The sequence below is a fragment of the Rattus norvegicus genome, chromosome X, assembly GCF_036323735.1.
Source record: "Rattus norvegicus strain BN/NHsdMcwi chromosome X, GRCr8, whole genome shotgun sequence".
NCBI classification, from domain to species: Eukaryota; Metazoa; Chordata; class Mammalia; order Rodentia; family Muridae; genus Rattus; species Rattus norvegicus.
This window is the reverse complement of record NC_086039.1, coordinates 134,626,574-134,648,034: the sequence shown is the minus strand read 5'-3', so window position 1 is coordinate 134,648,034 and position 21,461 is coordinate 134,626,574. Positions and strand designations below refer to the sequence as shown.

Sequence of the window (21,461 nt, the reverse complement as noted above, 5' to 3'; positions counted from 1 at the left end):
TTTCTCAAAGAACCAACTTTTGGTTTTGTTGATTCTTTCTATGGTCCTTTTTGTTTCTACTTGGTTGATTTCAGCTCTGAGTTTGATTATTTCCTGCCTTCTACTCCTCCTGGGTGTATTTGCTTCTTTTTGTTCTAGTGCTTTTAGGTGTGCTGTCAAGCTGCTGACATATGCTCTTTCCTGTTTCTTTCTGCAGGCACTCAGTGCTCTGAGTTTTCCTCTTAGCACAGCTTTCATTGTGTCCCGTAAGTTGGGTATGTTGTCCCTTCATTTTCATCAAATTCTAAAAAGTTTTTAATTTCTTTCTTTATTTCTTCCTTGACCAGGTTATCATTGAGTAGAGCATTGTTCAATTTCCACGTATATGTGGGCATTCTTCCCTTATTGTTATTGAAGACCAGTTTTAGGCCGTGGTGGTCCGATAGCACGCATGGGATTATTTCTATCTTTTTGTACCTGTTGAGGCCCGTTTTTTGACCAATTATATGGTCAGTTTTGGAGAAAGTACCATGAGGAGCTGAGAAGAAGGTATATCCTTTTGCTTTAGGATAGAATGTTCTATAAATATCCGTTAAGTCCATTTGGCTCATGACTTCTCTTAGTCTGTCGACATCACTGTTTAATTTCTCTTTCCATGATCTGTCCATTGATGAGAGTGGGGTGTTGAAATCTCCCACTATTATTGTGTGAGGTGCAATGTGTGTTTTGAGCTTTAGTAAGGTTTCTTTTACGTATGTAGGTGCCCTTGTATTTGGGGCATAGATATTTAGGATTGAGAGTTCATCTTGGTGGATTTTTCCTTTGATGAATATGAAGTGTCCTTCCTTATCTTTTTTGATGAATTTTAGTTGAAAATTGATTATATTTGATATTAGAATGGCTACTCCAGCTTGCTTCTTCTGACCATTTGCTTGGAAAATTGTTTTCCAGCCTTTCACTCTGAGGTAATATCTGTCTTTGTCCCTGAGGTGTGTTTCCTGTAGGCAGCAGAATGCAGGGTCCTTGTTGCGTATCCGGTTTGTTAATCTATGTCTTTTTATTGGGGAGTTGAGGCCATTGATATTGAGAGCTATTAAGGAATAGTGATTATTGCTTCCCGTTATATTCATATTTGGATGTGAGGTTATGTTTGTGAGCTTTCATTCTCTTTGTTTTGTTGCCAAGACGATTAGTTTCTTGCTTCTTCTAGGGTATAGCTTGCCTCCTTATGTTGGGCTTTACCATTTATTATCCTTTGTAGTGCTGGATTTGTAGAAAGATATTGTGTAAATTTGGTTTTGTCATGAAATATCTTGGTTTCTCTATCAGTGTTAATTGAGAGTTTTGCTGGATACAGTAACCTGGGCTGGCATTTGTGTTCTCTTAGGGTCTGTATGACCTCAGTCCAGGATCTTCTGGCCTTCATAGTTTCTGGCGAGAAGTCTGGTGTGATTCTGATAGGTCTGCCTTTATATGTTACTTGACCTTTTTCCCTTACTGCTTTTAATATTCTTTCTTTATTTTGTGCGTTTGGTGTTTTGACAATTATGTGACGGGAGGTGTTTCTTTTCTGGTCCAATCTATTTGGAGTTCTGTAGGCTTCTTGTATGTCTATGGGTATCTCTTTTTTTAGGTTAGGGAAGTTTTCTTCTATGATTTTGTTGAAGATATTTACTGGTCCTTTGAGATGGGAGTCTTCACTCTCTTCTATACCTATTATCCTTAGGTTTGATCTTCTCATTGAGTCCTGGATTTTCTGTATGTTTTGGACCAGTAGCTTTTTCCGCTTTACATTATCTTTGACAGTTGAGTCAATGATTTCTATGGAATCTTCTGCTCCTGAGATTCTGTCTTCCATCTCTTGTATTCTGTTGGTGAAGCTTGTATCTACAGCTCCTTGTCTCTTCTTTTGGTTTTCTATATCCAGGGTTGTTTCCATGTGTTCTTTCTTGATTGTTTCTATTTCCCTTTTTAATTCCTTCAACTGTTTGATTGTGTTTTCCTGGAATTCTTTCAGGGATTTTTGTGTCTCCTCTCTATGGGCTTCTACTTGTTTATTTATGTTTTCCTGGAATTCTTTCAGGGATTTTTGTGTCTCCTCTCTATGGGCTTCTACTTGTTTATTTATGCTTTCCTGGAAATCTTTCAGGCATTTTTGTGATTCCTCTCTGTAGGCTTCTACTTGTTCTCTAAGAGAGTTCTTCACGTCTTTCTTGAAGTCCTCCAGCATCATGATCAAAAATGATTTTGAAACTAGATCTTGCTTTTCTGGTGTGTTTGGATATTCCATGTTTGTTTTGATGGGAGAATTGGGCTCCGATGGTGCCATGTAGTCTTGGTTTCTGTTGCTTGTGTTCCTGCGCTTGCCTCTCGCCATCAGATTATCTCTAGTGTTACTTTGTTCTGCTATTTCTGACAGTGGCTAGACTGTCCTATAAGCCTGTGTGTCAGGAGTGCTGTAGACCTGTTTTCCTCTCTTTCAGTCAGTTATGGGTACAGAGTGTTCTGCTTTTGTGCGTGTATTTTTTCCTGTCTACAGGTCTTCAGCTGTTCCTGTGGGCCTGTGTCTTGAGTTCACCAGGCAGCTTTCTTGCAGCAGAAAAGTTGGTCTTACCTGTGTTCCCGAGGCTCAAGTTCGCTCGTGGGGTGCTGCCCATGGGCTCTCTGCAGCGGCAGCAACCAGGAAAACCTGTGCCGCCCCTTCCGGGAGCTTCAGTGCACTGTGGTTCCAGATGGTCTTTGGCTTTTTCCTCTGGCGTCCAAGATGTGTGTGTTCAGACAGCAGTCTCTTCTGGTTTCCCAGGCTTGTCTGCGTCTCTGAAGGTTTAGCTCTCCCTCCCACGGGACTTGGGTGCAGAGAACTGTTTATCCTGTCTGTTTCCTTCAGGTTCTGGCGGTGTCTCAGGCAGGGGTCCTGCTGCTCCTGGGCCCTCCACCACGGGAGCCCAGAGGCCTTATACAGTTTCCTCTTGGGCCAGGGATGTGGGCAGGGGTGAGCAGTGTTGGTGGTCTCTTCCGCTCTGCAGCCTCAGGAGTGCCCACCTGACCAGGCGGTTGGGTCTCTCTCCCTCGGGGTCTGGGAGCAGAGAGCTGCTGCGTGCCGGGGTCCGCGGGTGTGGGACTTCCGGTAAACAAAGAATGTGCCCGGTCCTATAGGAATTCTGCTTCCGTGTGTCCCAAGCTCACCAGGCAGCTTTCTTGCAGCAGAAAAGTTGGTCTTACCTGTGGTCCCGAGGCTCAAGTTCGCTCGTGGGGTGCTGCCCACGGGCTCTCTGCAGCGGCAGCATCCAGGAAGACCTGTGCCGCCCCTTCCGGGAGCTTCAGTGCACCAGGGTTCCAGATGGTCTTTGGCTTTTTCCTCTGGCGTCCGAGATGTGTGTGCAGAGAGCAGTCTCTTCTGGTTTCCCAGGCTTGTCTGCCTCTCTGAAGGTTTACCTCTCCCTCCCACGGGATTTGGGTGCAGAGAACTGTTTATCCGGTCTGTTTCCTTCAGGTTCTGGCGGTGTCTCAGGCAGGGGTCCTGCTGCTCCTGGGCCGTCCCCCATGGGAGCCCAGAGGCCTTATGCAGTTTCCTCTTGGGCCAGGGATGTGGGCAGGGGTGAGCAGTGTTTCATTTAATTTTCATAAACCATCAATTGTCCTACAAATAAAACACATAGGCTGTTTGGATTCTATGATTATATTATTATATTGGTTGTATTAAAGTACCTTTCTTATAGGACACAAAATAGGACTTGTTCAGAAAACAGGAATGCTTTTGCTCCCTGGAGATGGCATAGCAAAATATCATAGACTGGGGTGTTTAAATGACAGAAAATAATCCTCACATAGCTTTAGATGTTGGAAATCAGATGAGAATTTTAGCATGGTTGGTTTGTATGGGGATTTTAGGGGGTTGTAGTAGGACATTTGTTGCATGTTTTTCTGCGTGGGGAAAGGGAAAGTGAGTGGGGGAGGAAGGAAGGAAAGAATGACTCATAGTACACTGGAACAGCAACCCATAATGCCTCCATTTGTGGCCTTAATTAAGCCCACTATCTTAGTGCCTCCCTTTCAAATAATGTCACATGAGGGTTTAATGATTCAACATGTAATTTGAGGAACACAATTTAGAGATATAATGAAGATGGTAGCAAGACTAAAAATTAAGTCCCTCATAAATTTGTGTATTTTGGGGGTCATAACACTTCTTTCTTCAGATCTTTACATTTCCAAATTGATATGGGATGAATGTAAAGATAAGTGTGTTCTAGGAGCAAGGTAAATGACTTAACGGTTAAAGAGCACTTGCTTTACAAGCTGCCAGGGCCTGAGTTCAGATCACTAGAACCCACATATTGTTGGGCAAGTGTGACATCCCTAGCATTAGGACAGCAGAGGAAAGAGATCCATACTGCAAGCTGGCTGGCTCTACTGACCAAATGGAGCTCTGCGTTCATGTAAGAGATTCTGTCTTAACATATAAGGTGAAGACAGGTTTAGAAATGTATCTAACTCTAGTCTCAGGCTTCGCTGTGAACATACACTCTGATATGTGTCATATTCTAAATTCATCTCAAATGATCATGTTTTGTACCCAAGGAAGAATATCATTTGTGCCAAGAAATCAAACACCTGTGTTAGTGTACTGATAGGTTCATAGTCACCCTGAAAATGACATTTCCAGCCATATTAGAGTCACAAAACTATTGTTTACTAGCAGGAAGCTTTTCCCTTGAAAGAAAATAGTTTTTGCCCAAATACAGTCAAGTTTGGCGTGGTTCTGAGGGAATTCAACTGAGATTTAAGACCCACTACAGTGCTGTGTTGTGACCCTCGCAGGACACTACTGTTCAGTTCCTTTTCTGGACATCCTATGCAGGGAGCTAAAAAGCAAGAAGACCTACCTTCTCCACAAGCCTTCAAATGTCCTCAGGAAAGAAGGAAAGACCATCATATCTTTGTTGCTTTGACACTTCAGGATGGAAAACTTCATCCTTTCCCAGGCCTATTAAAAGCTTGCAAGTACCTTGTTAAACCTGTGAGCTGTCTTTAAGGACAACATTCTCCCTAAGTCCCACACAACAATAAATATTACTTAACCTTGACAAATAAGCCCAGATCACAATAGAAAATATCAAGATCTCTACTGAGAATAAAAGGTTGACTGAAAAGATCCCCAGTGATCTCTGAGTTCTAGAATGAGGAGCATGTTTAGGGCAAAACCCTCCTCATTCTGGCTCTTCTATGGCTTGGGTTTTTATTCTCATTTGCTCTTGTTCAGTTGCTGCTTTAAAACAGTCAGGGTTGAAGAGTTGACTGTACCCATACTCTTGCTCTCCCTAACGGACTCATAGCTGCTGTACACCCGCATCTGTGGTCTTTAGACCAACGCTTGATGTCTTCAAAACCTCACTTTCTACCATCCCCTTTCACTGTCGAAATAATTGGCATTTGGGAAGAATCATAGAAAAGCTTAAGGTACAGCTGATGCATTAGCTGAAACAGGCTGAATAGCAATATGGGAAGCCATCTGTGATGAATTTCTGCAACACTGAGAGCTAAGTGCTTCAACTTGGCTTCCCAAACCTTTCCTTCACTAGATCCCCTGAGTCCCGGTGCCACTCTTAAATGGCTGCTAATGAGATCTTGATGGAACTGATCATTATGAAGTGACCTGAGATTGGATGAAAATATGATCCTTTCTCAAGGATGCAGATGTGAGAATTTTTCTATAGGGCACAGTAAGCAAAAACATTTTTAGATTTAAGATGTGTTTTTCTATTTGTTTGTTTTGGACATGAGTGCTCTATCTGCATGTATATCTACCTGCATGCCAGAAGAGGTATAGATGGTTATCAGTCACCATGTGGTTACTGGGAATTGAACTCCGGACTTTTGGAAAATTGGACAGGGCTCAGAATCACTGAGCCATCTCTTCAGCCCCAAGTAAAAACTTTTAACAGGCAAGACTGGATGATGGAGCACAGCTGGGTTATTGGATCCTTGCCTTTTCTTTCCTCTTGATGTTTCTTTCCTTTAATGTTATGGATACTTATGAGAAAGGAGGCTTCTTGGGTCTTCTGTACCAAATAGGTGAGTTTTAGAAAAGAATGAAGCCCTGTGGAATACTTTACTCACATCATCTTCTTTTTCCCAGTACTGAAGAACCACTTCAAATCTCCCATTAATGATATAAGGAAATATAGAACTATATATTTAATATATACATATATAAAATATAAATTCTATTTAGATAAGTTATATATAACTCCTAAGCTAGATCACCTCCAGTTTCATTGATAAATTCATAATCATTTCTATGTTTTTCACAAACTTACTAGGGAAGATATTTAAAGCAGTTTTAACTTTTTTCTACACCTTTCCCTTTCCCTATTTTCCCCTTTCAAGCAGAAACCTATACTACTAACCCCAGGTGACCCCCTTTTGCAAACACACTCATTTATAATGAGCTCCTCCCTAATCTGCATAAAACATAAGTGAACCGATTAGGCAAAATGTAATTTTTTGTCTCTAATTCTCTCAAAGCTTGAAATTGGGAAACATCATGAATTATACATCAGAATGTATACACAAAGGTACTGTGTTAGTTAGAAAGAAATTGTACTGTTTCTACTATCCATATACAATCACACTTTTACCACACCATGAATAAATGAATCTAATTAGAAATTGTAGGATTTTCAAATGTCAGAGTGGAATGGGAGTATAGAGATCATTTAGTATAACTCTTTCATTTTATGAAAGATAAAACTAACACCCCGAGAGAAGACTTTACAAAGGTGACTCAGGTAGCTGTGAATAGAATGGGACTACAATGGCTTGCATGTTTATGATGTCCTATGTCAGCGCAAACAAACACACAGACACCCAAGAACATAAATGCGTGTAGATCAATACTCCAAATGAGGAAACACCAACCTTTTCAAAGCAAAAATGACCCCATTCATCATTTCTGAAAGTCCCTGTCCTTTCCTGCACTGCTTTGCTGCTTGTCAATTCCCAGGACACTTCCCTTCCCCTGAACAGCCCTCACGGATGAACAATTCCTAAGTGCATTTGCTATGACGTATGCAAAAGCAGCCACTCAGAGAAAAGGTCAGTGTCAGTGTCCTTTGTTTCCAAATATTCTTCTTAAAAAAATAAAAAAAAACTTCGAACATTGCAACACGGAATACAAATTGTCCCAATTGTCTAAAGACTTATAGATATCCTCTAGGAAAGTCCAAGGCTCCCGGAGAAATGGCAAATCCATTGAAACTTGTGATTTGCCAAGCTGAAAAGGCTACATGGAAGGGGCACTGCTGAGAGACTCTATTTTTCTAGTGGCCTAGGGAATTGTGTTGACAGTTCTGCAAGTGGCAGCCGTGACTTTTGATTGTCAGTCTTTCTATGCATCCATTTCTTTAGTACCTTAAAAAGCCATGCAGATCTGACACAGGTTTGTCCATCATTATTTGATATAGGGTGTCAGATTTCTGGAGAGCTCAGAGCAAAGAAGGGAATACCTGAAAGGAGAAAGCAATTATTTATACACATTTTGTTTGTCTGTGGTATGTGTGTATGTGCATGTGTGTGTGTATGTGTGCATGTGTGTGTGTATGTGTGTGTATGTATGTATGTATGTATGTATGTATGTATGTATGTAAACTTCTGTGTGTGACTGTGTATGTGTATATGCAGGTGTGTGTGAATATACATGTATCTGTGTGTTACAGATCTCATAAATTATATGGTACATACAAAGACATTCATATCATCCCCAGTTATATCACTACCAGATATTATTCCTAGTCTTGAGAACTATCATCATGAAAGGTAGTTGTAAGCTTAGATTTTTCAAATACTACTTTAACTAGGATCCTACTTAAATGTTTCAACCTTCCTTCTAGTCCACTGACCAAAGGAAGGGGAAGAAGGTGGTTAATAGGACAAGTTGGATATGCACCTGTTTAGAAGTAGTTCTTTGGGGGCCATTCTTATCTTCCTTGGTAGGATGTCAGCAGTCTAGTCACATCAAACATGAGTCAGTAGTGGCAGTCCAGTCCAATTCACCAACACCAAACACAAATCAGTAGCAGTGGTTCAATCCAGAAGAAATCGCAAGGCTCTGCCTTATGGGCCAGAGTCCCTGGAAGCTGAGGAAGTAGCTGGAATAACCTGAGACATTATTTGGTGCATTTTTGTCTACAAAGTCATGGCAAACAAAGATCAGTGAAGATCAGCAAAGTGTTGCAGTGTGAGAATGTACTTCACTGTCTGTTGGGTTCTATTCTATTCTTTCAAACATCACATGTCCTTTCAAGTGTCTGCCTCAACAAAACATCCTTTGATAAATCCTCCTCAGGAAAGTATCCTCTCATCAAACAGCAGCCAGAAAAATACCATATGACTCAACTAAGTCTCCAAAGAAACCAGAAATTTCCACTTCAGATAATAAACGAAACCCTGAGAATAAAAAGATAATTATATTTGAAGGAGAGAGTTGAACAAGCAAGGAAAATTCTGTCATATCACCATAAATATTTAAATATCTATTAAGATCCAATAAAAGGTAAATGCAAAAGAATAGTCACCCAACTAGAAGGAATCCCAGGCTTGTAAGAGTTTCCCAAAGCCAAGGAAGGAATGTATGTTAGGAAGGGTGACCATCTGAGGTAAATGCTGTGAAGTTGCCATGAAAACTGGATTTAGCAGCATAAGTGTCATCATGACCTTCAAGAACTATTTCCGTGAAATTATGTGGAGCAGAAGGCAGATTGGAGTGGGCTGAGGTGACTAAATGGAGACAGAAATACAGCTAATACAAAAAAAATTGTGTTTAATGATCAAAATAATTTAGTTTAGTAACTAAGTGTCTGAAATAGATGGTGATTTGATTGTCTGTTTGCTTGTACTTTGCAAAGACTAGAACAGTTTTGAAATCCAAGTGTTTGAAAACAGTTTTGAAACACCTGTTGATTTAAATCTCCATGGAAGACAAATGGATATAGGATCCTGAACATAGGAAGAAGGTTAGCCAGTGATGTTAAATGGAAACATGATGGGAAAACACAGTAGTATGAATGTCTGTACTCTCCAGTGTTAGAAACAGAGCTGGCTCTAGGTTTAGTTGTAACGGTTTCATAGTAGATTTGAGTAGGTGCTGAGGAAATTTGCTCCGATTTTGAAGGAAGAATTGTAAGAAGGAAATGTTACTCTATGCTTTTTATAGCTCCTCCATCCATGATCATTAAGAAACAGTATCGTAAATGACTACAAAGGATCTAATGAGAGACTTTCTTGGTAATGATGTGTCTACCACCATCACCAGTTCTTTAATTAACTCATTCAAACTCTGACTTCAGTTTGTCTGTGTAAAGGACATCGTATTTTCCCCATATCACAGTTTTATTATGAAAATCAATATACATGGTGGGCTTAGAGTAGTACATGGAAGATGATAAATGCTCCAGTTTTACTTTTATTGCTAAATTTCTCCAAATAAAAATCTTAGATTAAATGGATATTCAAAGAACAATTATTATTATATATGAGGAGGCTGAATTTTTCTTCAAATCAAATATTTTAGTTCATGACTAGATAAAAAAATCTAGCATGTATATAATGTTTTCATCTATTCTGGTTGCATACAATCTTCATATATCACAAAATTAGATAATGCCCATGAATTCCAGTGGGGAACACTTGGTCCATAGAGGATGGGCATGTGAATGGTTTTTAAATAAGATGCCTTGAAGATTGTGTCCTGAGCCCAGAATGCAGAAGCACAGACAACACTGGTTGGATTTTTCATCCTTCCAAACTTTTTTCTCTTTTCTCTTTCTGTTTGGTACTGTTTTTACTATGAGGAGGAGAAAAAGTTGATATTGTAGCTGGAAAAAAATGCTGACTTCTTAGTTAATAAAGTGAAGCCATTTCTGTATGTAAGTAAGAGCTTTGAAACAGCCGTAAAAACCCAAGGTGAGTACCATGGGAGGGAGACCTCAACACCAAACATAAACACTTGCTTCCTACATTCATTGCAAACATATTGTGCCAACTTAGTGTCTTGAATAAGAACAGCGACAGATGGAAGGAACAAACATGCTTGGTTGTGAAGGGTAGCATCAACTTGGAGAGGGTAGATGGGAACATTCAGTTAAATGGAGCAAGCTAATATGATGTCTTGAAAGTCAAATCAGAAACGTGCGCTGTTAAACTTGGTTAATTCAATCTGCATTAATGAAAAGCCTAGATTACATGCACATTATAATATGCCACTTTATTATTTTCAGTACATTTTGTACGTATGAAACAGCAGAGTGTTGCCTAGCAGAGGTCCCACCAGACCTTATCCTGCTTGATTTACAATTAGCACATTTGTTAGTATGCAAATGAGGACTGCTATGGTACTTAGAAAAAAACCTGTGTTATTAAATAAGTGCAGCATCCTTCCTGTAATCTTGCTCTGACTATTCAGGAGTGTTAGCAACCTCTTTTTTTGTTTGATCATGGAAGGCACACTCTTAACAGAAAACCAGTAAAGTTATAGAAATTTACATAATAGCAGTTCTAATTGTGTTAGGCTGGGAAGATGGTATGAAGGCATGACAGGCCTTCATGTAACAAATTAATAAAAATGGATCTGCAAACATCATGTAGGACAGTCTAGAAGAGGTCCAAGTTCGAAGAAGGAAAAACCAATCTTGCAGTTTGCACATCCATTGTCTATTTGCTCCCAGTGTGGGTCAATTAAGTTCTAATTCACAACTCAAAGTCCAACTCTATTATGACAGACAGTGTATGACTGGATGAATAAGTTTTCAGGTGTATTGAATATGGGTGACGTTGAATCAATATTAATTATTGGCTCCTCTGATGCATTCACAATGGTGTAAAGCAGTATAGAGACGTTACAGCCCAGGAATCAAGCAAGACATCTCTAAAATTATGCTGGCTAAGCTCAGAACTGACTCGGCTGCACTGGTTTCTCTGTTCATTTGATCGACATAACTCTGGACGTACCAAATTTTCATCTATACATTTGCATTTCAATAGTCCTATGTATTTTATAAGGTTAGGGTAAATATTTGAAAAAAGTGCATCATGTAAGGCACTTAGTAGAATATTGACAACTTAGAAGATGGAATGATTACTGACACTTAAGGTATGACAGAAACCATCCTTTATTTTGGCTTCTTTCTGTTCAAATGATTTCAGTGTAAATTGGCTCAGGGCACTACATTTTATCTCTTTGTTGCTTGCGTGAGTGGGCATTCCTGCATGGCTCTCCTGTGGTACTTCATGTAGATGATCACTTCCTCTTGGTAAAATGTATAAAGTGGGGTTTGGGTCAGCTTTTCTTTGGAGCTTTCTTTTTGCTTTTAGGCTCCACGAGGTTTTCAGATTAGTGAATGATGGCTGCTGTAGTTGGTGCAGTTGTGACTCAAACACACCTGACTACTTCGCATGTGTCAGTACAATCCTCCCAGCACCTAACAGAAAATAGAAACTGATTAAATAGCGCCATAGTGCTCAGATAACAAAGACATGAATACTGAGCTGTAAATATAGACTTCCCATTTTCCCCTTTAATCCATTTACTAATAATACTGGTCTCTCACTGTGGACTAGGCTTTTGTCTTACAGCTGTTTTATTAATAGGGAAAGAATGTAACCTTGGGTTTTCTGTCTCCAAGGCCTGACTCTCCTCTACAATCTAGTGTGATGTACTGATGGGCTTCTGTGTCATGTTGCCATTTAACGACGAAGATGAATTTCCCCTTTTTAGATACAGCGCAGAACCATGCACCAAGGAAACCGAACTGCTTTCGCTGGATTCATCCTCCTGGGACTCACAGTGGGGTCTGAGCAGCAGCTGCTCCTCTTCACGCTGTTTCTGTGCATGTATCTGGTCACTATGGTAGGAAACTCACTTATCATTCTGGCTATCATCAGTGATACTCACCTTCACAGTCCCATGTACTTCTTCCTTGCCAATCTATCCTTCACTGACATCTGCTTCACAACCACTACAGTCCCTAAAATGTTGGCAGACATTCAAAGCCAGAATCCAGCCATCTCCCTTGCAGGATGCTTTACACAAATGTACTTTTTTATGTTCCTGGTGGACCTGGACAATTTCCTTTTGGCAGCCATGGCATATGACCGATATATTGCCATCTGTCACCCATTACACTATGCTGCACTGTTGAATCCCAAGCGCTGTGCCCTGTTGGTTGTCATTCCATGGATTATCTCTAATCTAGTCTCAGTACTACATCTCAGCTTGTTGAGTCGCTTGCCTTTCTGTGACCAGAGAGTAATCCCACACTTTTTCTGTGATCTGGAACCTATTTTAAGGCTTGCCTGCTCAGATACTCAAATCAACAACCTGCTCATCCTTGTTGTTGGGGGAACAGTTATCTTCATCCCCTTTGTTTTTATTCTTGTATCCTATGCACTTATTGGCACTGCTGTTCTCGCTGTTCCATCAGCAAAAGGAAAGTGGAAGACATTTTCTACATGTGGGTCCCACCTCTCAGCAGTGTCTCTCTTCTATGGGTCTATTGTTGGTGTCTACTTTCTCCCACCTTCCAGCTACTCACCAGAAAGAGATAAGGTAGCTGCTGTCATGTATACAGTTGTAACCCCCATGATGAATCCCTTCATTTACAGTCTAAGGAACAAAGTCATGAAAAGGGCACTGAGAAGGTTATTCAGCCAAAGAAGCTTTTGTTTGTAGTTGGTGAACTCTGTCTTACAGATATCTTTATTAATCCTTATAAACCTAGATAGGCAAAAAGGATACAGGGCCTTAGGCTACTCAGCATCCTTAGCAGTTTCCTCCCATCAACTTCTTAACCTCAGTTCTGTCCCAAGATTCTAGTTCCAAGATATCTCATCACAATAAAAGGATCACAACAACAAAACAAAACTCCTTTATTTTATTTACAACCTTTCTTCACTGCTTGCATAAAGACTGTTCCTTAAATGAATTTCTTTATACAAATGAATATATAGTCAAGGTTTAATAATTTTATTTAATGTTTGGATTGAATTACCTTTTATTCTCAACTAGATTTTACATATTAAATTATAAATTTCAAAAGAGGTAAGGGAAGAGTAAGATAAGGGAGACAAGGGATCAAGGGAAGGTAGGGAATAGGTAAAGAAGAATGGCTATTATTTACAGTATCATATAGATAAAACAATGTTAACATTCACAATGTCCAATGAATAACTTCTTTTTCTAGTCCTTTGAGGTAAAGGTTGTGGTGTTCTCATGTGCCAGGTAAGAAGAAAAAAGTATACACTATGAAAAGAGTGTGCTTCCAAAACACAGCAAACATCTTGTCCTATGAGAACTACAGAGGCTCTTTAGCTATGAAATTCTTCTGAAGTTCTGCAATGATGACTCCCTAGAACTATGAAGCATCACTCATGTTTCATCTAGCTTTGCCACACTCTCTGTTGTAGCTACATTGAACATCTTCTCATTCCTTGAGCAGTCTCTGATTTTTCAGCACTCTAGTCCTCACAATATATGTGCTCTCCTTGAAATGTGTTTTATCTTCTCATTCTAATATATTCTACACATTCTTTCTGGTTCCATAGTAGATGCTGCATCCCATGAGCGCTCATGTTTCTAGGTACAACTCACTTTTCTTTTTTCTCTCATATAGCACTTTATTTTTCTCTGCGTGTATGTTGCTATTACTGAGCAATATTTCCAGCCCTTAGCAAATTGAACACCCACTTCATATGAATGTTTTATTACTTGACACAATGGATTATAATTAGTACAATATTTGTTTGTGTTGTCCAAAGTACTACGAACCCTTGGAGGTGGGTAGGATGATCTTGTCATACTAAACTCTGTAGCTCTTGCCAGAATACAATGCCTAAAATAGAGTAAACACTCAGGAAGATGAATTGAATCAAGTAGACATTCAAAAGATAGTTTTTTCTCTGACAATTTTTTGTTAGTAATTCCTGATCAAATACCAATTTCTTATGATCGTCACTTTTCATATGGTATAATCTATTAATTAGTTATACTAGTGCCTATCTCTTTTTTACATCTATTGATGATATAGTGTAGTTAGTATTTAACATGTCTTGAGATAGAAGGCTCTGAAATTCCATACTAGATAGACTGCTGGGTCATCACAGGTTGCTGTTCTAGAAAATAGCTTCTCTTGTCTGTAGCCTTCTGTAAGCCACCAACTATTCTTTTTACAAATTTAAGCTTTAAAATTTCATTTTATGTGTATGGGTGTTTTGTTTACATGCATGTCTGTGCATCACTTGCATATCTTGTGCCCCATAGATGCCAGAACAGGCATCAGATTCTCAATAACTGGAGGTACTTATGGTGTGAGCCAAGATGTAGATGTTGGTAATTGAAGTGATGTCCTCTGGCTGAGGACATGAGTTCATGTCCTCTGGCTGAGGACCAGTGCTTGCTTGCTTGCTTGCTTGCTTTATTTATTTATTTATTTATTTATTTATTTATTTATTTATTTATTTATTTATTTTTATTCATTGTTATCTTATGCAATATACCCTGAATTCAGGCTCCCCTCATTTTTCTCCTCACAGCACCCACTTCTGTTCTAGACTCATGGCACCTCTGTTTCCTTTCACAAAAGAGCACACTTCTCAGTGATATCAACTGAATGTGGCAGCCAGTGCTCTTTCTTTTAAACTTTTTATTGGGTCTTTGTGAATTTTAAATCACGTACAGCAATCCAGTTCAATCCCTTCACACCCACCCTCTACCCTTTTAACAACCCCCTGTAATGGAGAAGAAAATCTTATTGTGGAAGATAGTGAATCACAGTGTGTCTCACCATATACCCTTTTGTCTACACTTCTATGCTTGCACATGTTCATTGCAGTGATCCCTTTTTATGAGGCCTCTTGCCTCTGTTACTCTATCAATACTGGAACCTCACTGAGACTTCTCTTGGACATCACTTAGATATACTGTTGTTGTCCTGAATAGTTTTGAATCTGTAGACCTGACTTCTTCATGCATCCCAGCAATTCCTCACTGGGGTAGATGTTAGGGTGAGCCAATTCAAAGGCCAGGATCTAGGCCATAGTGACATCTCATCTGGTCAACCTACTGGCTCTCCAGGTCTTCTACCCTCTGGGCTGGCTCACCAGCAACCCCTGCTACCAAGTCTAATTCTATGCTGCTGTCCAGGTGAGGTGCAGGACCAGCTCTCCCAAGTGTTACAGCAGGTGAGAGTCATGGCCAGTTCTCCCACACTGATGACCCCTGGACCAGGTCTCCCAAGTTTTGCACAGGTGAGGGTCATGGCCAGTTGTCCTACACTCATGAACCCTAGGCCAGCTTTCCTGCCTTTCATAGATGGTGAGAGTTGAGGAAGGGGAGAAGGGCCTTTTTTGCTCATTTGTGCCTGCCTAACAAACAGGAGGCAGTTTCAGGTCTCCCTCAGTTATGCCCCCCAGGGCTGGCTCATTTGCAACCCCCCTGAATCCAGGGCTAGTTCTACTCTGCTGCTCAGATGAGGAGAAGGGCAAACTCTCCCACTCTGATGACCTCATGGCCAGCTCTTCTGCCTGCCATCTCTCCTTTGCCCATGACACCACATGGCAGACAATTGACAGGGCCAGCTGTCCCATGCTCAGACCCTCAGTCCTGCTTATTTTTGCTCCCACCAGGAGGGTTAGTTTTTACTGTACAGACCAGGTTAGGTGCAGGGCCTGTTCTCCAGAGTGTTGAGTGTTGCAGCTGATGAGTGCTAAGGCCATCTTTCCTACTCTCATGAACCCAGGGACAGGTCTTCTGCCTGCCACAAGTGGTGAGGAACACAAAGGGAGGAGGACATTTCTCATTGGTCCACACCATCCCATGGGAGATGAGTGGTAGGCCATGTCTCTCAGGGGCATACCCTTGGGCATGGCTCACTTGCAATTCCTGCAACGTGCAGGCCTACTCTCCCAAGTACTACAGATGGCTAGGGGCAGGGTCACATCTGCTTTCATGCTCCCAAGTCCAGCTCTCCCTAAGTACTCAAGTGAGGGATGAGGCCAGTTCTTCACAGCCTTCAAACAAGTCCCTGGTCAACAGCCCAGACCAGTGATGCCATCTGGGCTTTGGTGGTAATAGATCCTGCTGCTTCAGGGCCACGGACCCCTACATGGCCCCCAGTGGCAGTACAGACGTTTACCTCACCATGGTTTTAGGTGGTATCACCAGATACTCATATCAGGCTGTTCTTCAGTATACTTGAATCTCCAGTTGTGCCTCTTTTCATCATGCCCACATCCTTTTGTTGTTTATCTTCCATTTCTCAACCATTTACTTGCTACTTTTAGAGGACCACAGGATCCCTGAATGTCTGGGGCCGTCTTAGGAGTCGTATTAGAAGTATGATGCCCTGCTTATGCATTACGGTATCTGGCAGGGGTCATCTCGGGAATGGTCTGTTCCCCATTTCCCTGATCTGTCCAGCACCTAACTGGTGGTTATCTCAGGCTAGTTCTTTGTCCAGGCCCCACTATGCCAGTCTAATGGTTATCTTTGGTTTCCTCCTCACATGGACCACTCAAGTGGATCCATAGAAGGATCATTTGTCTTCTGCCCAGGGCCCTCAGTTCCTGGTGGGTTTCTTCTAGTCTCTCGCTTGTTCCTGGTCCTGGGAGCCATTGGGGCCTGTGAAGCACTAGGCTGGTGGTTATCTCAGGGTTGCTTTTTTTTTTTCAGGGAATATCAGGCTCTTAATCATTCAGATGTTCATAGGTTAGAACACTGAGCATAGACCTAGCCTCTCTACTCTCTGCTACCTACTGACATAGGTGTGACACAGCAGCCACTCCTGCAACAATTTTAGGGCTAGGTCAGACTGTGCTCTTAGTCATTAAGCTTTCTCTCTAGCTCCCAACTATTATTCTTGTTGGACGACAAATACATATATATATATATATATATATATATATATATATATATATATATATATATATGTGTGTGTGTGTGTGTGTGTGTGTGTGTGTGTATGTGTGTGTATGTGTGTGTATGTGTGTATGTGTATACACATATATGTACATATTTCAAATATATATTACTGGATATTTGACCATACTGTAAACTCGTATATTGTATTCTTTACTAAAAAAAATATGTTTTCAGTTGTGGTCTGCTTCAGCCTTTGTACACAGCCTTAGCAAACACCTTTAATCCAAGTCCCTTTTGCTTGAATTTTGTCAACTGGATTAAATAACACCAAACATACATCAAGAAGAGGAACAAGGAACCAGGTGACAGGAAGGGAACATAGGATTTTTGAGAAAAATACCATAGAGAGTAAGGGGGAATGAGGAGGACAGATAGAGAGATACACATGAAGGGAGGGACATTCGTTTTGAATGAGGTTTTCTTAAATGGCAGGAGAGAGCGGCGTTCATTCTGGGGTGTTAGCTGAGGAGGTCAGCTGGGTTCTTTCTCTGCCTTTCTGAGTTAGCTTTCACCCCAGCATCAGGATGGTCAGTCATCAGGAAAATTGAATGATTGAGATTTTGGTTAAAAAAATTGCCACTCCAATCCATGGTACAACCACATACAGAGCAAAGTTATACCAGCTGCAAACAATACTAGAAAGATTTGGCAAACGCGATATTGGAAGCTGGTCCTCAGTTATAATGGTGAACGTGGTAGAAAGACGGAGGTAGGACCGTAGAACAATTAAATAGGACTAGAGGTATTAACATTCCCAAGTCTGTTGCTAGGTGAGGGTCAATACGCTGAATTACAAAGTCAGCTTGAATTTAATGATCACATCTTGGTGCTATGTCATTTAGTAGCATTACGTACTTGGGGAAAGTTTGAAGAATCAGGAAAGAGGTCTGAGGCATTTATTAAAATCATACAAGGAATGAAAGAAGCCGTCACTGACTTTTTTTTTTTTTGCAAAGACTGACTTCAGCTATAAATAGAATAGTATCAGATTTAGAAATCAAATATTAATCAAATCCTTGGCTTTTGAAAAAATGCTAATTCAGAATGCAAAAGAATGATTAGTCCTCTTAAAAATAATTTTATTTTCTTGGGTATTTTATGTATTTACATTTCAAATGTTATCCCCTTTTCATACTCTCCAATACCCCTCCACCTGCTTCTATGAGGATACTCAAATTCTCACTTACCCACTCCAAACTCAATGCCCTGGCATTACCCTATATTGGGGGAAGAAGCCTTCACAGGACCAAGGGCTTTTTCTCCCATTGATGCTGGAAAATGCCATCCTCTGCCACATATGGGGCTAGAGTCATGGGTACCTATGTGTATATCCACTGCTTGGTGATTTAGTTCCTGTGAGCCCTGGTTGGGTTTGGTTGGTTGATGTTGTTAGTCTTCCTATGAGGTGGCAAACCCCCTCAGCTCCTTCAGTCTTTACTTCCTCCACTGGGGTCCCCTGGTTCAGTCCAATGGTTGGCTGCAATCATCCTCATCTGTATCAGTAGGGCTCTGGCAGAACCTCTCATGACACACCCATATGTGGCTCCTGTCAGCAAGCACTTCTTGGCATCAGCAGTAGTGACTGGGTTTGGTAGCAGCACATGGGATGGATCCCCAGGTAGGGCAGTCTCTGGATGACCCATTCTTCAGCCCCTGCTCCACTTTTTGTCCCTGTATTTCCTCCTGAGAATATTTTTTCATCTTTATAAGAAGGAATCCACATTTTGGTAATCCTTCTTCTTAAGCTTCATATGATCTGTGAATTTTTTTTTCTTAGGAATTCCAAGATTTTGGGATAATAGACACTTATCAGTGAGTGCGTACTGTGAGTTCTTCTGTGACTGGGTAACCTCACTCAGGATAATTCTTTTTTAATTCCATCCATTTGCCTAAGAATTTCATGTAGTCATTGATATTAATAGTTTAGTAGTACTCCATTGTGTAGATGTACCGTATTTTCTGTATCCATTTCTCTTTTAAAGGACAACTGGCTTTTTGCATCTTTTGCCTAATATAAATAAGGCTGCTATGAACGTAGTGGAGCATGTGTCCTTCTTACATGCTGGAGCACTTTTTGGGTATAAGCCCAGGAGAAGTATAGTTGGGTCCTCAGGTGGTACTATTTCCAATTTTCTGAGGAAATGCCAGACTTCGATTTCAAGATTGGTTGTACCAGCGTACAGTTCCACTAACATTGGAGCAGTGTTCCTATTTCTCTCCAACCTCATCAGCATCAACTGTTATCTAAATTTTTGATCTTAGCCATTTTACGGGTGTGAGGTGGAACCTTAGATTTGTTTTGATTTGCATTTCACTGATGACTAAGAATGTTGAACATTTTTATGTACTTCTCAGCCATTTGATATTCCTCAGCTGTGAATTCTTTGTTTAGCTCTATTCCCCCCCTTTTTTCCTTTTTTTTCATTATATATATATATATTTTCCTCCATCTTTATGAAATTGGGTATTAGTTTTTTAAATTTCAAATGTTTTTCCCTTTCCTGGTTTCCAGGCCATAATCCCCCTAAAACCTCCCCTTCCCATTCTATGTGGGTGTTCCTCTCCCGATCCTTCCCCCATTACTGCCCTCCCCCCAACATACCATTCACTGGCAGTCCAGCCTTGGCAGGGCCAAGGGCTTCCCCTTCCACTGGTGTTCTTACTAGGATATTCATTGCTACCTATGCAGCTGGAGCCCAGGGTCAGTCCATGTATAGTCTTTAGGTAGTGGCTTAGTCCCTGGAAGCTCTGGTTGCTTGGCATTGTTGTACATATGGGGGGCCTCAAGCCCCTTCAAGCTCTTCCAGTCCTTTCTCTGATTCCTTCAACAGGAGTCCTGTTCTCAGTTCAGTGGTTTGCTGCTGGCATTCACCTCTATATTTGTTGTATTCTGGCTGTGTCTCTCAGGAGAGATCTACATCCGGCTCCTGTCGGTCTGCACTCCTTTGCTTCATCCATCTTGTCTAATTGGGTGGCTGTATATGTATGGGCCACATGTGGGGCAGGCTCTGAATGGGTGTTCCTTCAGTCTCTGTTTTAATCTTTGCCTCTCTATTCCCTGCCAAGGGTATTCTTGTTCCCCTTTCAAAGAAGGAGTGAAGCATTCACATTTTGATCATCAGTCTTGAGTTTCATTTGTTCTAGGCATCTAGGGTAATTCAAGCATTTGGGCTAATAGCCACTTATCAATGAGTGCATACCATGTATGTCTTTCTGTGATTGGGTTAGCTCACTCAGGATGATATTTTCCTGTTCCAACCATTTGCCTATGAATTTCATAAAGTCATTGTTTTTGATAGCTGAGTAATATTCCATTGTGTAGATGTACCACATTTTCTGTATCCATTCCTCTGTTGAAGGGCATCTGGGTTCTTTCCAGCTTCTGGCTATTATAAACAAGGCTGCGATGAACATAGTGGAGCACGTGTCTTTTTTATATGTTGGGGCAAATTTTGGGTGGCCTCAACTCCCCAATAAAAAGACAGGAGCCAACGTGATCCATTATATAAACAAACTGAAAGAACAAAACCACATGATCATTTCATTAGATGCTGAGAAAGCATTTGACAAAATTCAACACCCCTTCATGATAAAAGTCCTGGAAAGAATAGGAATTCAAGGCCCATACCTAAACATAGTAAAAGCCATATACAGCAAACCAGTCACTAACACTAAACTAAATGGAGAGAAACTTGAAGCAATCCCACTAAAATCAGGGACGAGACAAGGCTGCCCACTCTCTCCCTACTTATTCAATATAGTTCTTGAAGTTCTAGCCAGAGCAATCAGACAACAAAAGGAGGTCAAGGGGATACAGTACGGAAAAGAAGAAGTCAAAATATCACTATGTGCAGATGATATGATAGTTTATTTAAGTGATCCCAAAAGTTCCACCAGAGAACTACTAAAGCTGATAAACAACTTCAGCAAAGTGGCTGGGTATAAAATTAACTCAAATAAATCAGTTGCCTTCCTCTATACCAAAGAGAAACAAGCCGAGAAAGAAACTACGGAAACGACACCCTTCATAATAGACCCAAATAATATAAAGTACCTTGGTGTGACTTTAACCAAGCAAGTAAAAGATCTGTACAATAAGAACTTCAAGACACTGAAGAAAGAAACTGAAGAAGACCTCAGAAGATGGAAAGATCTCCCATGCTCATGGATTGGCAGTATTAATAGAGTAAAAATGGCCATTTTACCAAAAGCGATCTACAGATTCAATGCAATCCCCATCAAAATACCAATCCAATTCTTCAAAGAGTTAGACAGAACAATTTGCAAATTCATCTGGAATAACAAAAAACCCAGGATAGCTAAAACTATCCTCAACAATAAAAGGACTTTAGGGGGAATCACTCTCCCTGAACTCAAGCAGTATTACAGAGCAATAGTGATAAAAACTGCATGGTATTGGTACAGAGACAGACAGATAGACCAATGGAATAGAATTGAAGACCCAGAAATGAACCCACACACCTATGGTCACTTGATTTTTGACAAAGGA

General features: G+C 40.7%; 1 protein-coding gene and 1 non-coding gene across 2 annotated transcripts; one reads left to right on the top strand and one right to left on the bottom strand.

Moving 5' to 3' along the window:
- The first annotated feature begins 11,767 nt into the window (after positions 1 to 11,767).
- Positions 11,768 to 12,706, top strand: Or1aa2 (olfactory receptor family 1 subfamily AA member 2). The gene has a single exon (NM_001000492.1). It carries the CDS (start codon positions 11,768 to 11,770, stop codon positions 12,704 to 12,706), a length of 939 nt encoding a protein of 312 aa, NP_001000492.1.
- Positions 12,707 to 16,704: 3,998 nt separating this feature from the next.
- Positions 16,705 to 16,836, bottom strand: LOC120099488 (small nucleolar RNA SNORA17). The gene has a single exon (XR_005498659.1). It is a non-coding gene; the product is annotated as a small nucleolar RNA SNORA17 (small nucleolar RNA).
- Between the last annotated feature and the right edge of the window lie 4,625 nt (positions 16,837 to 21,461).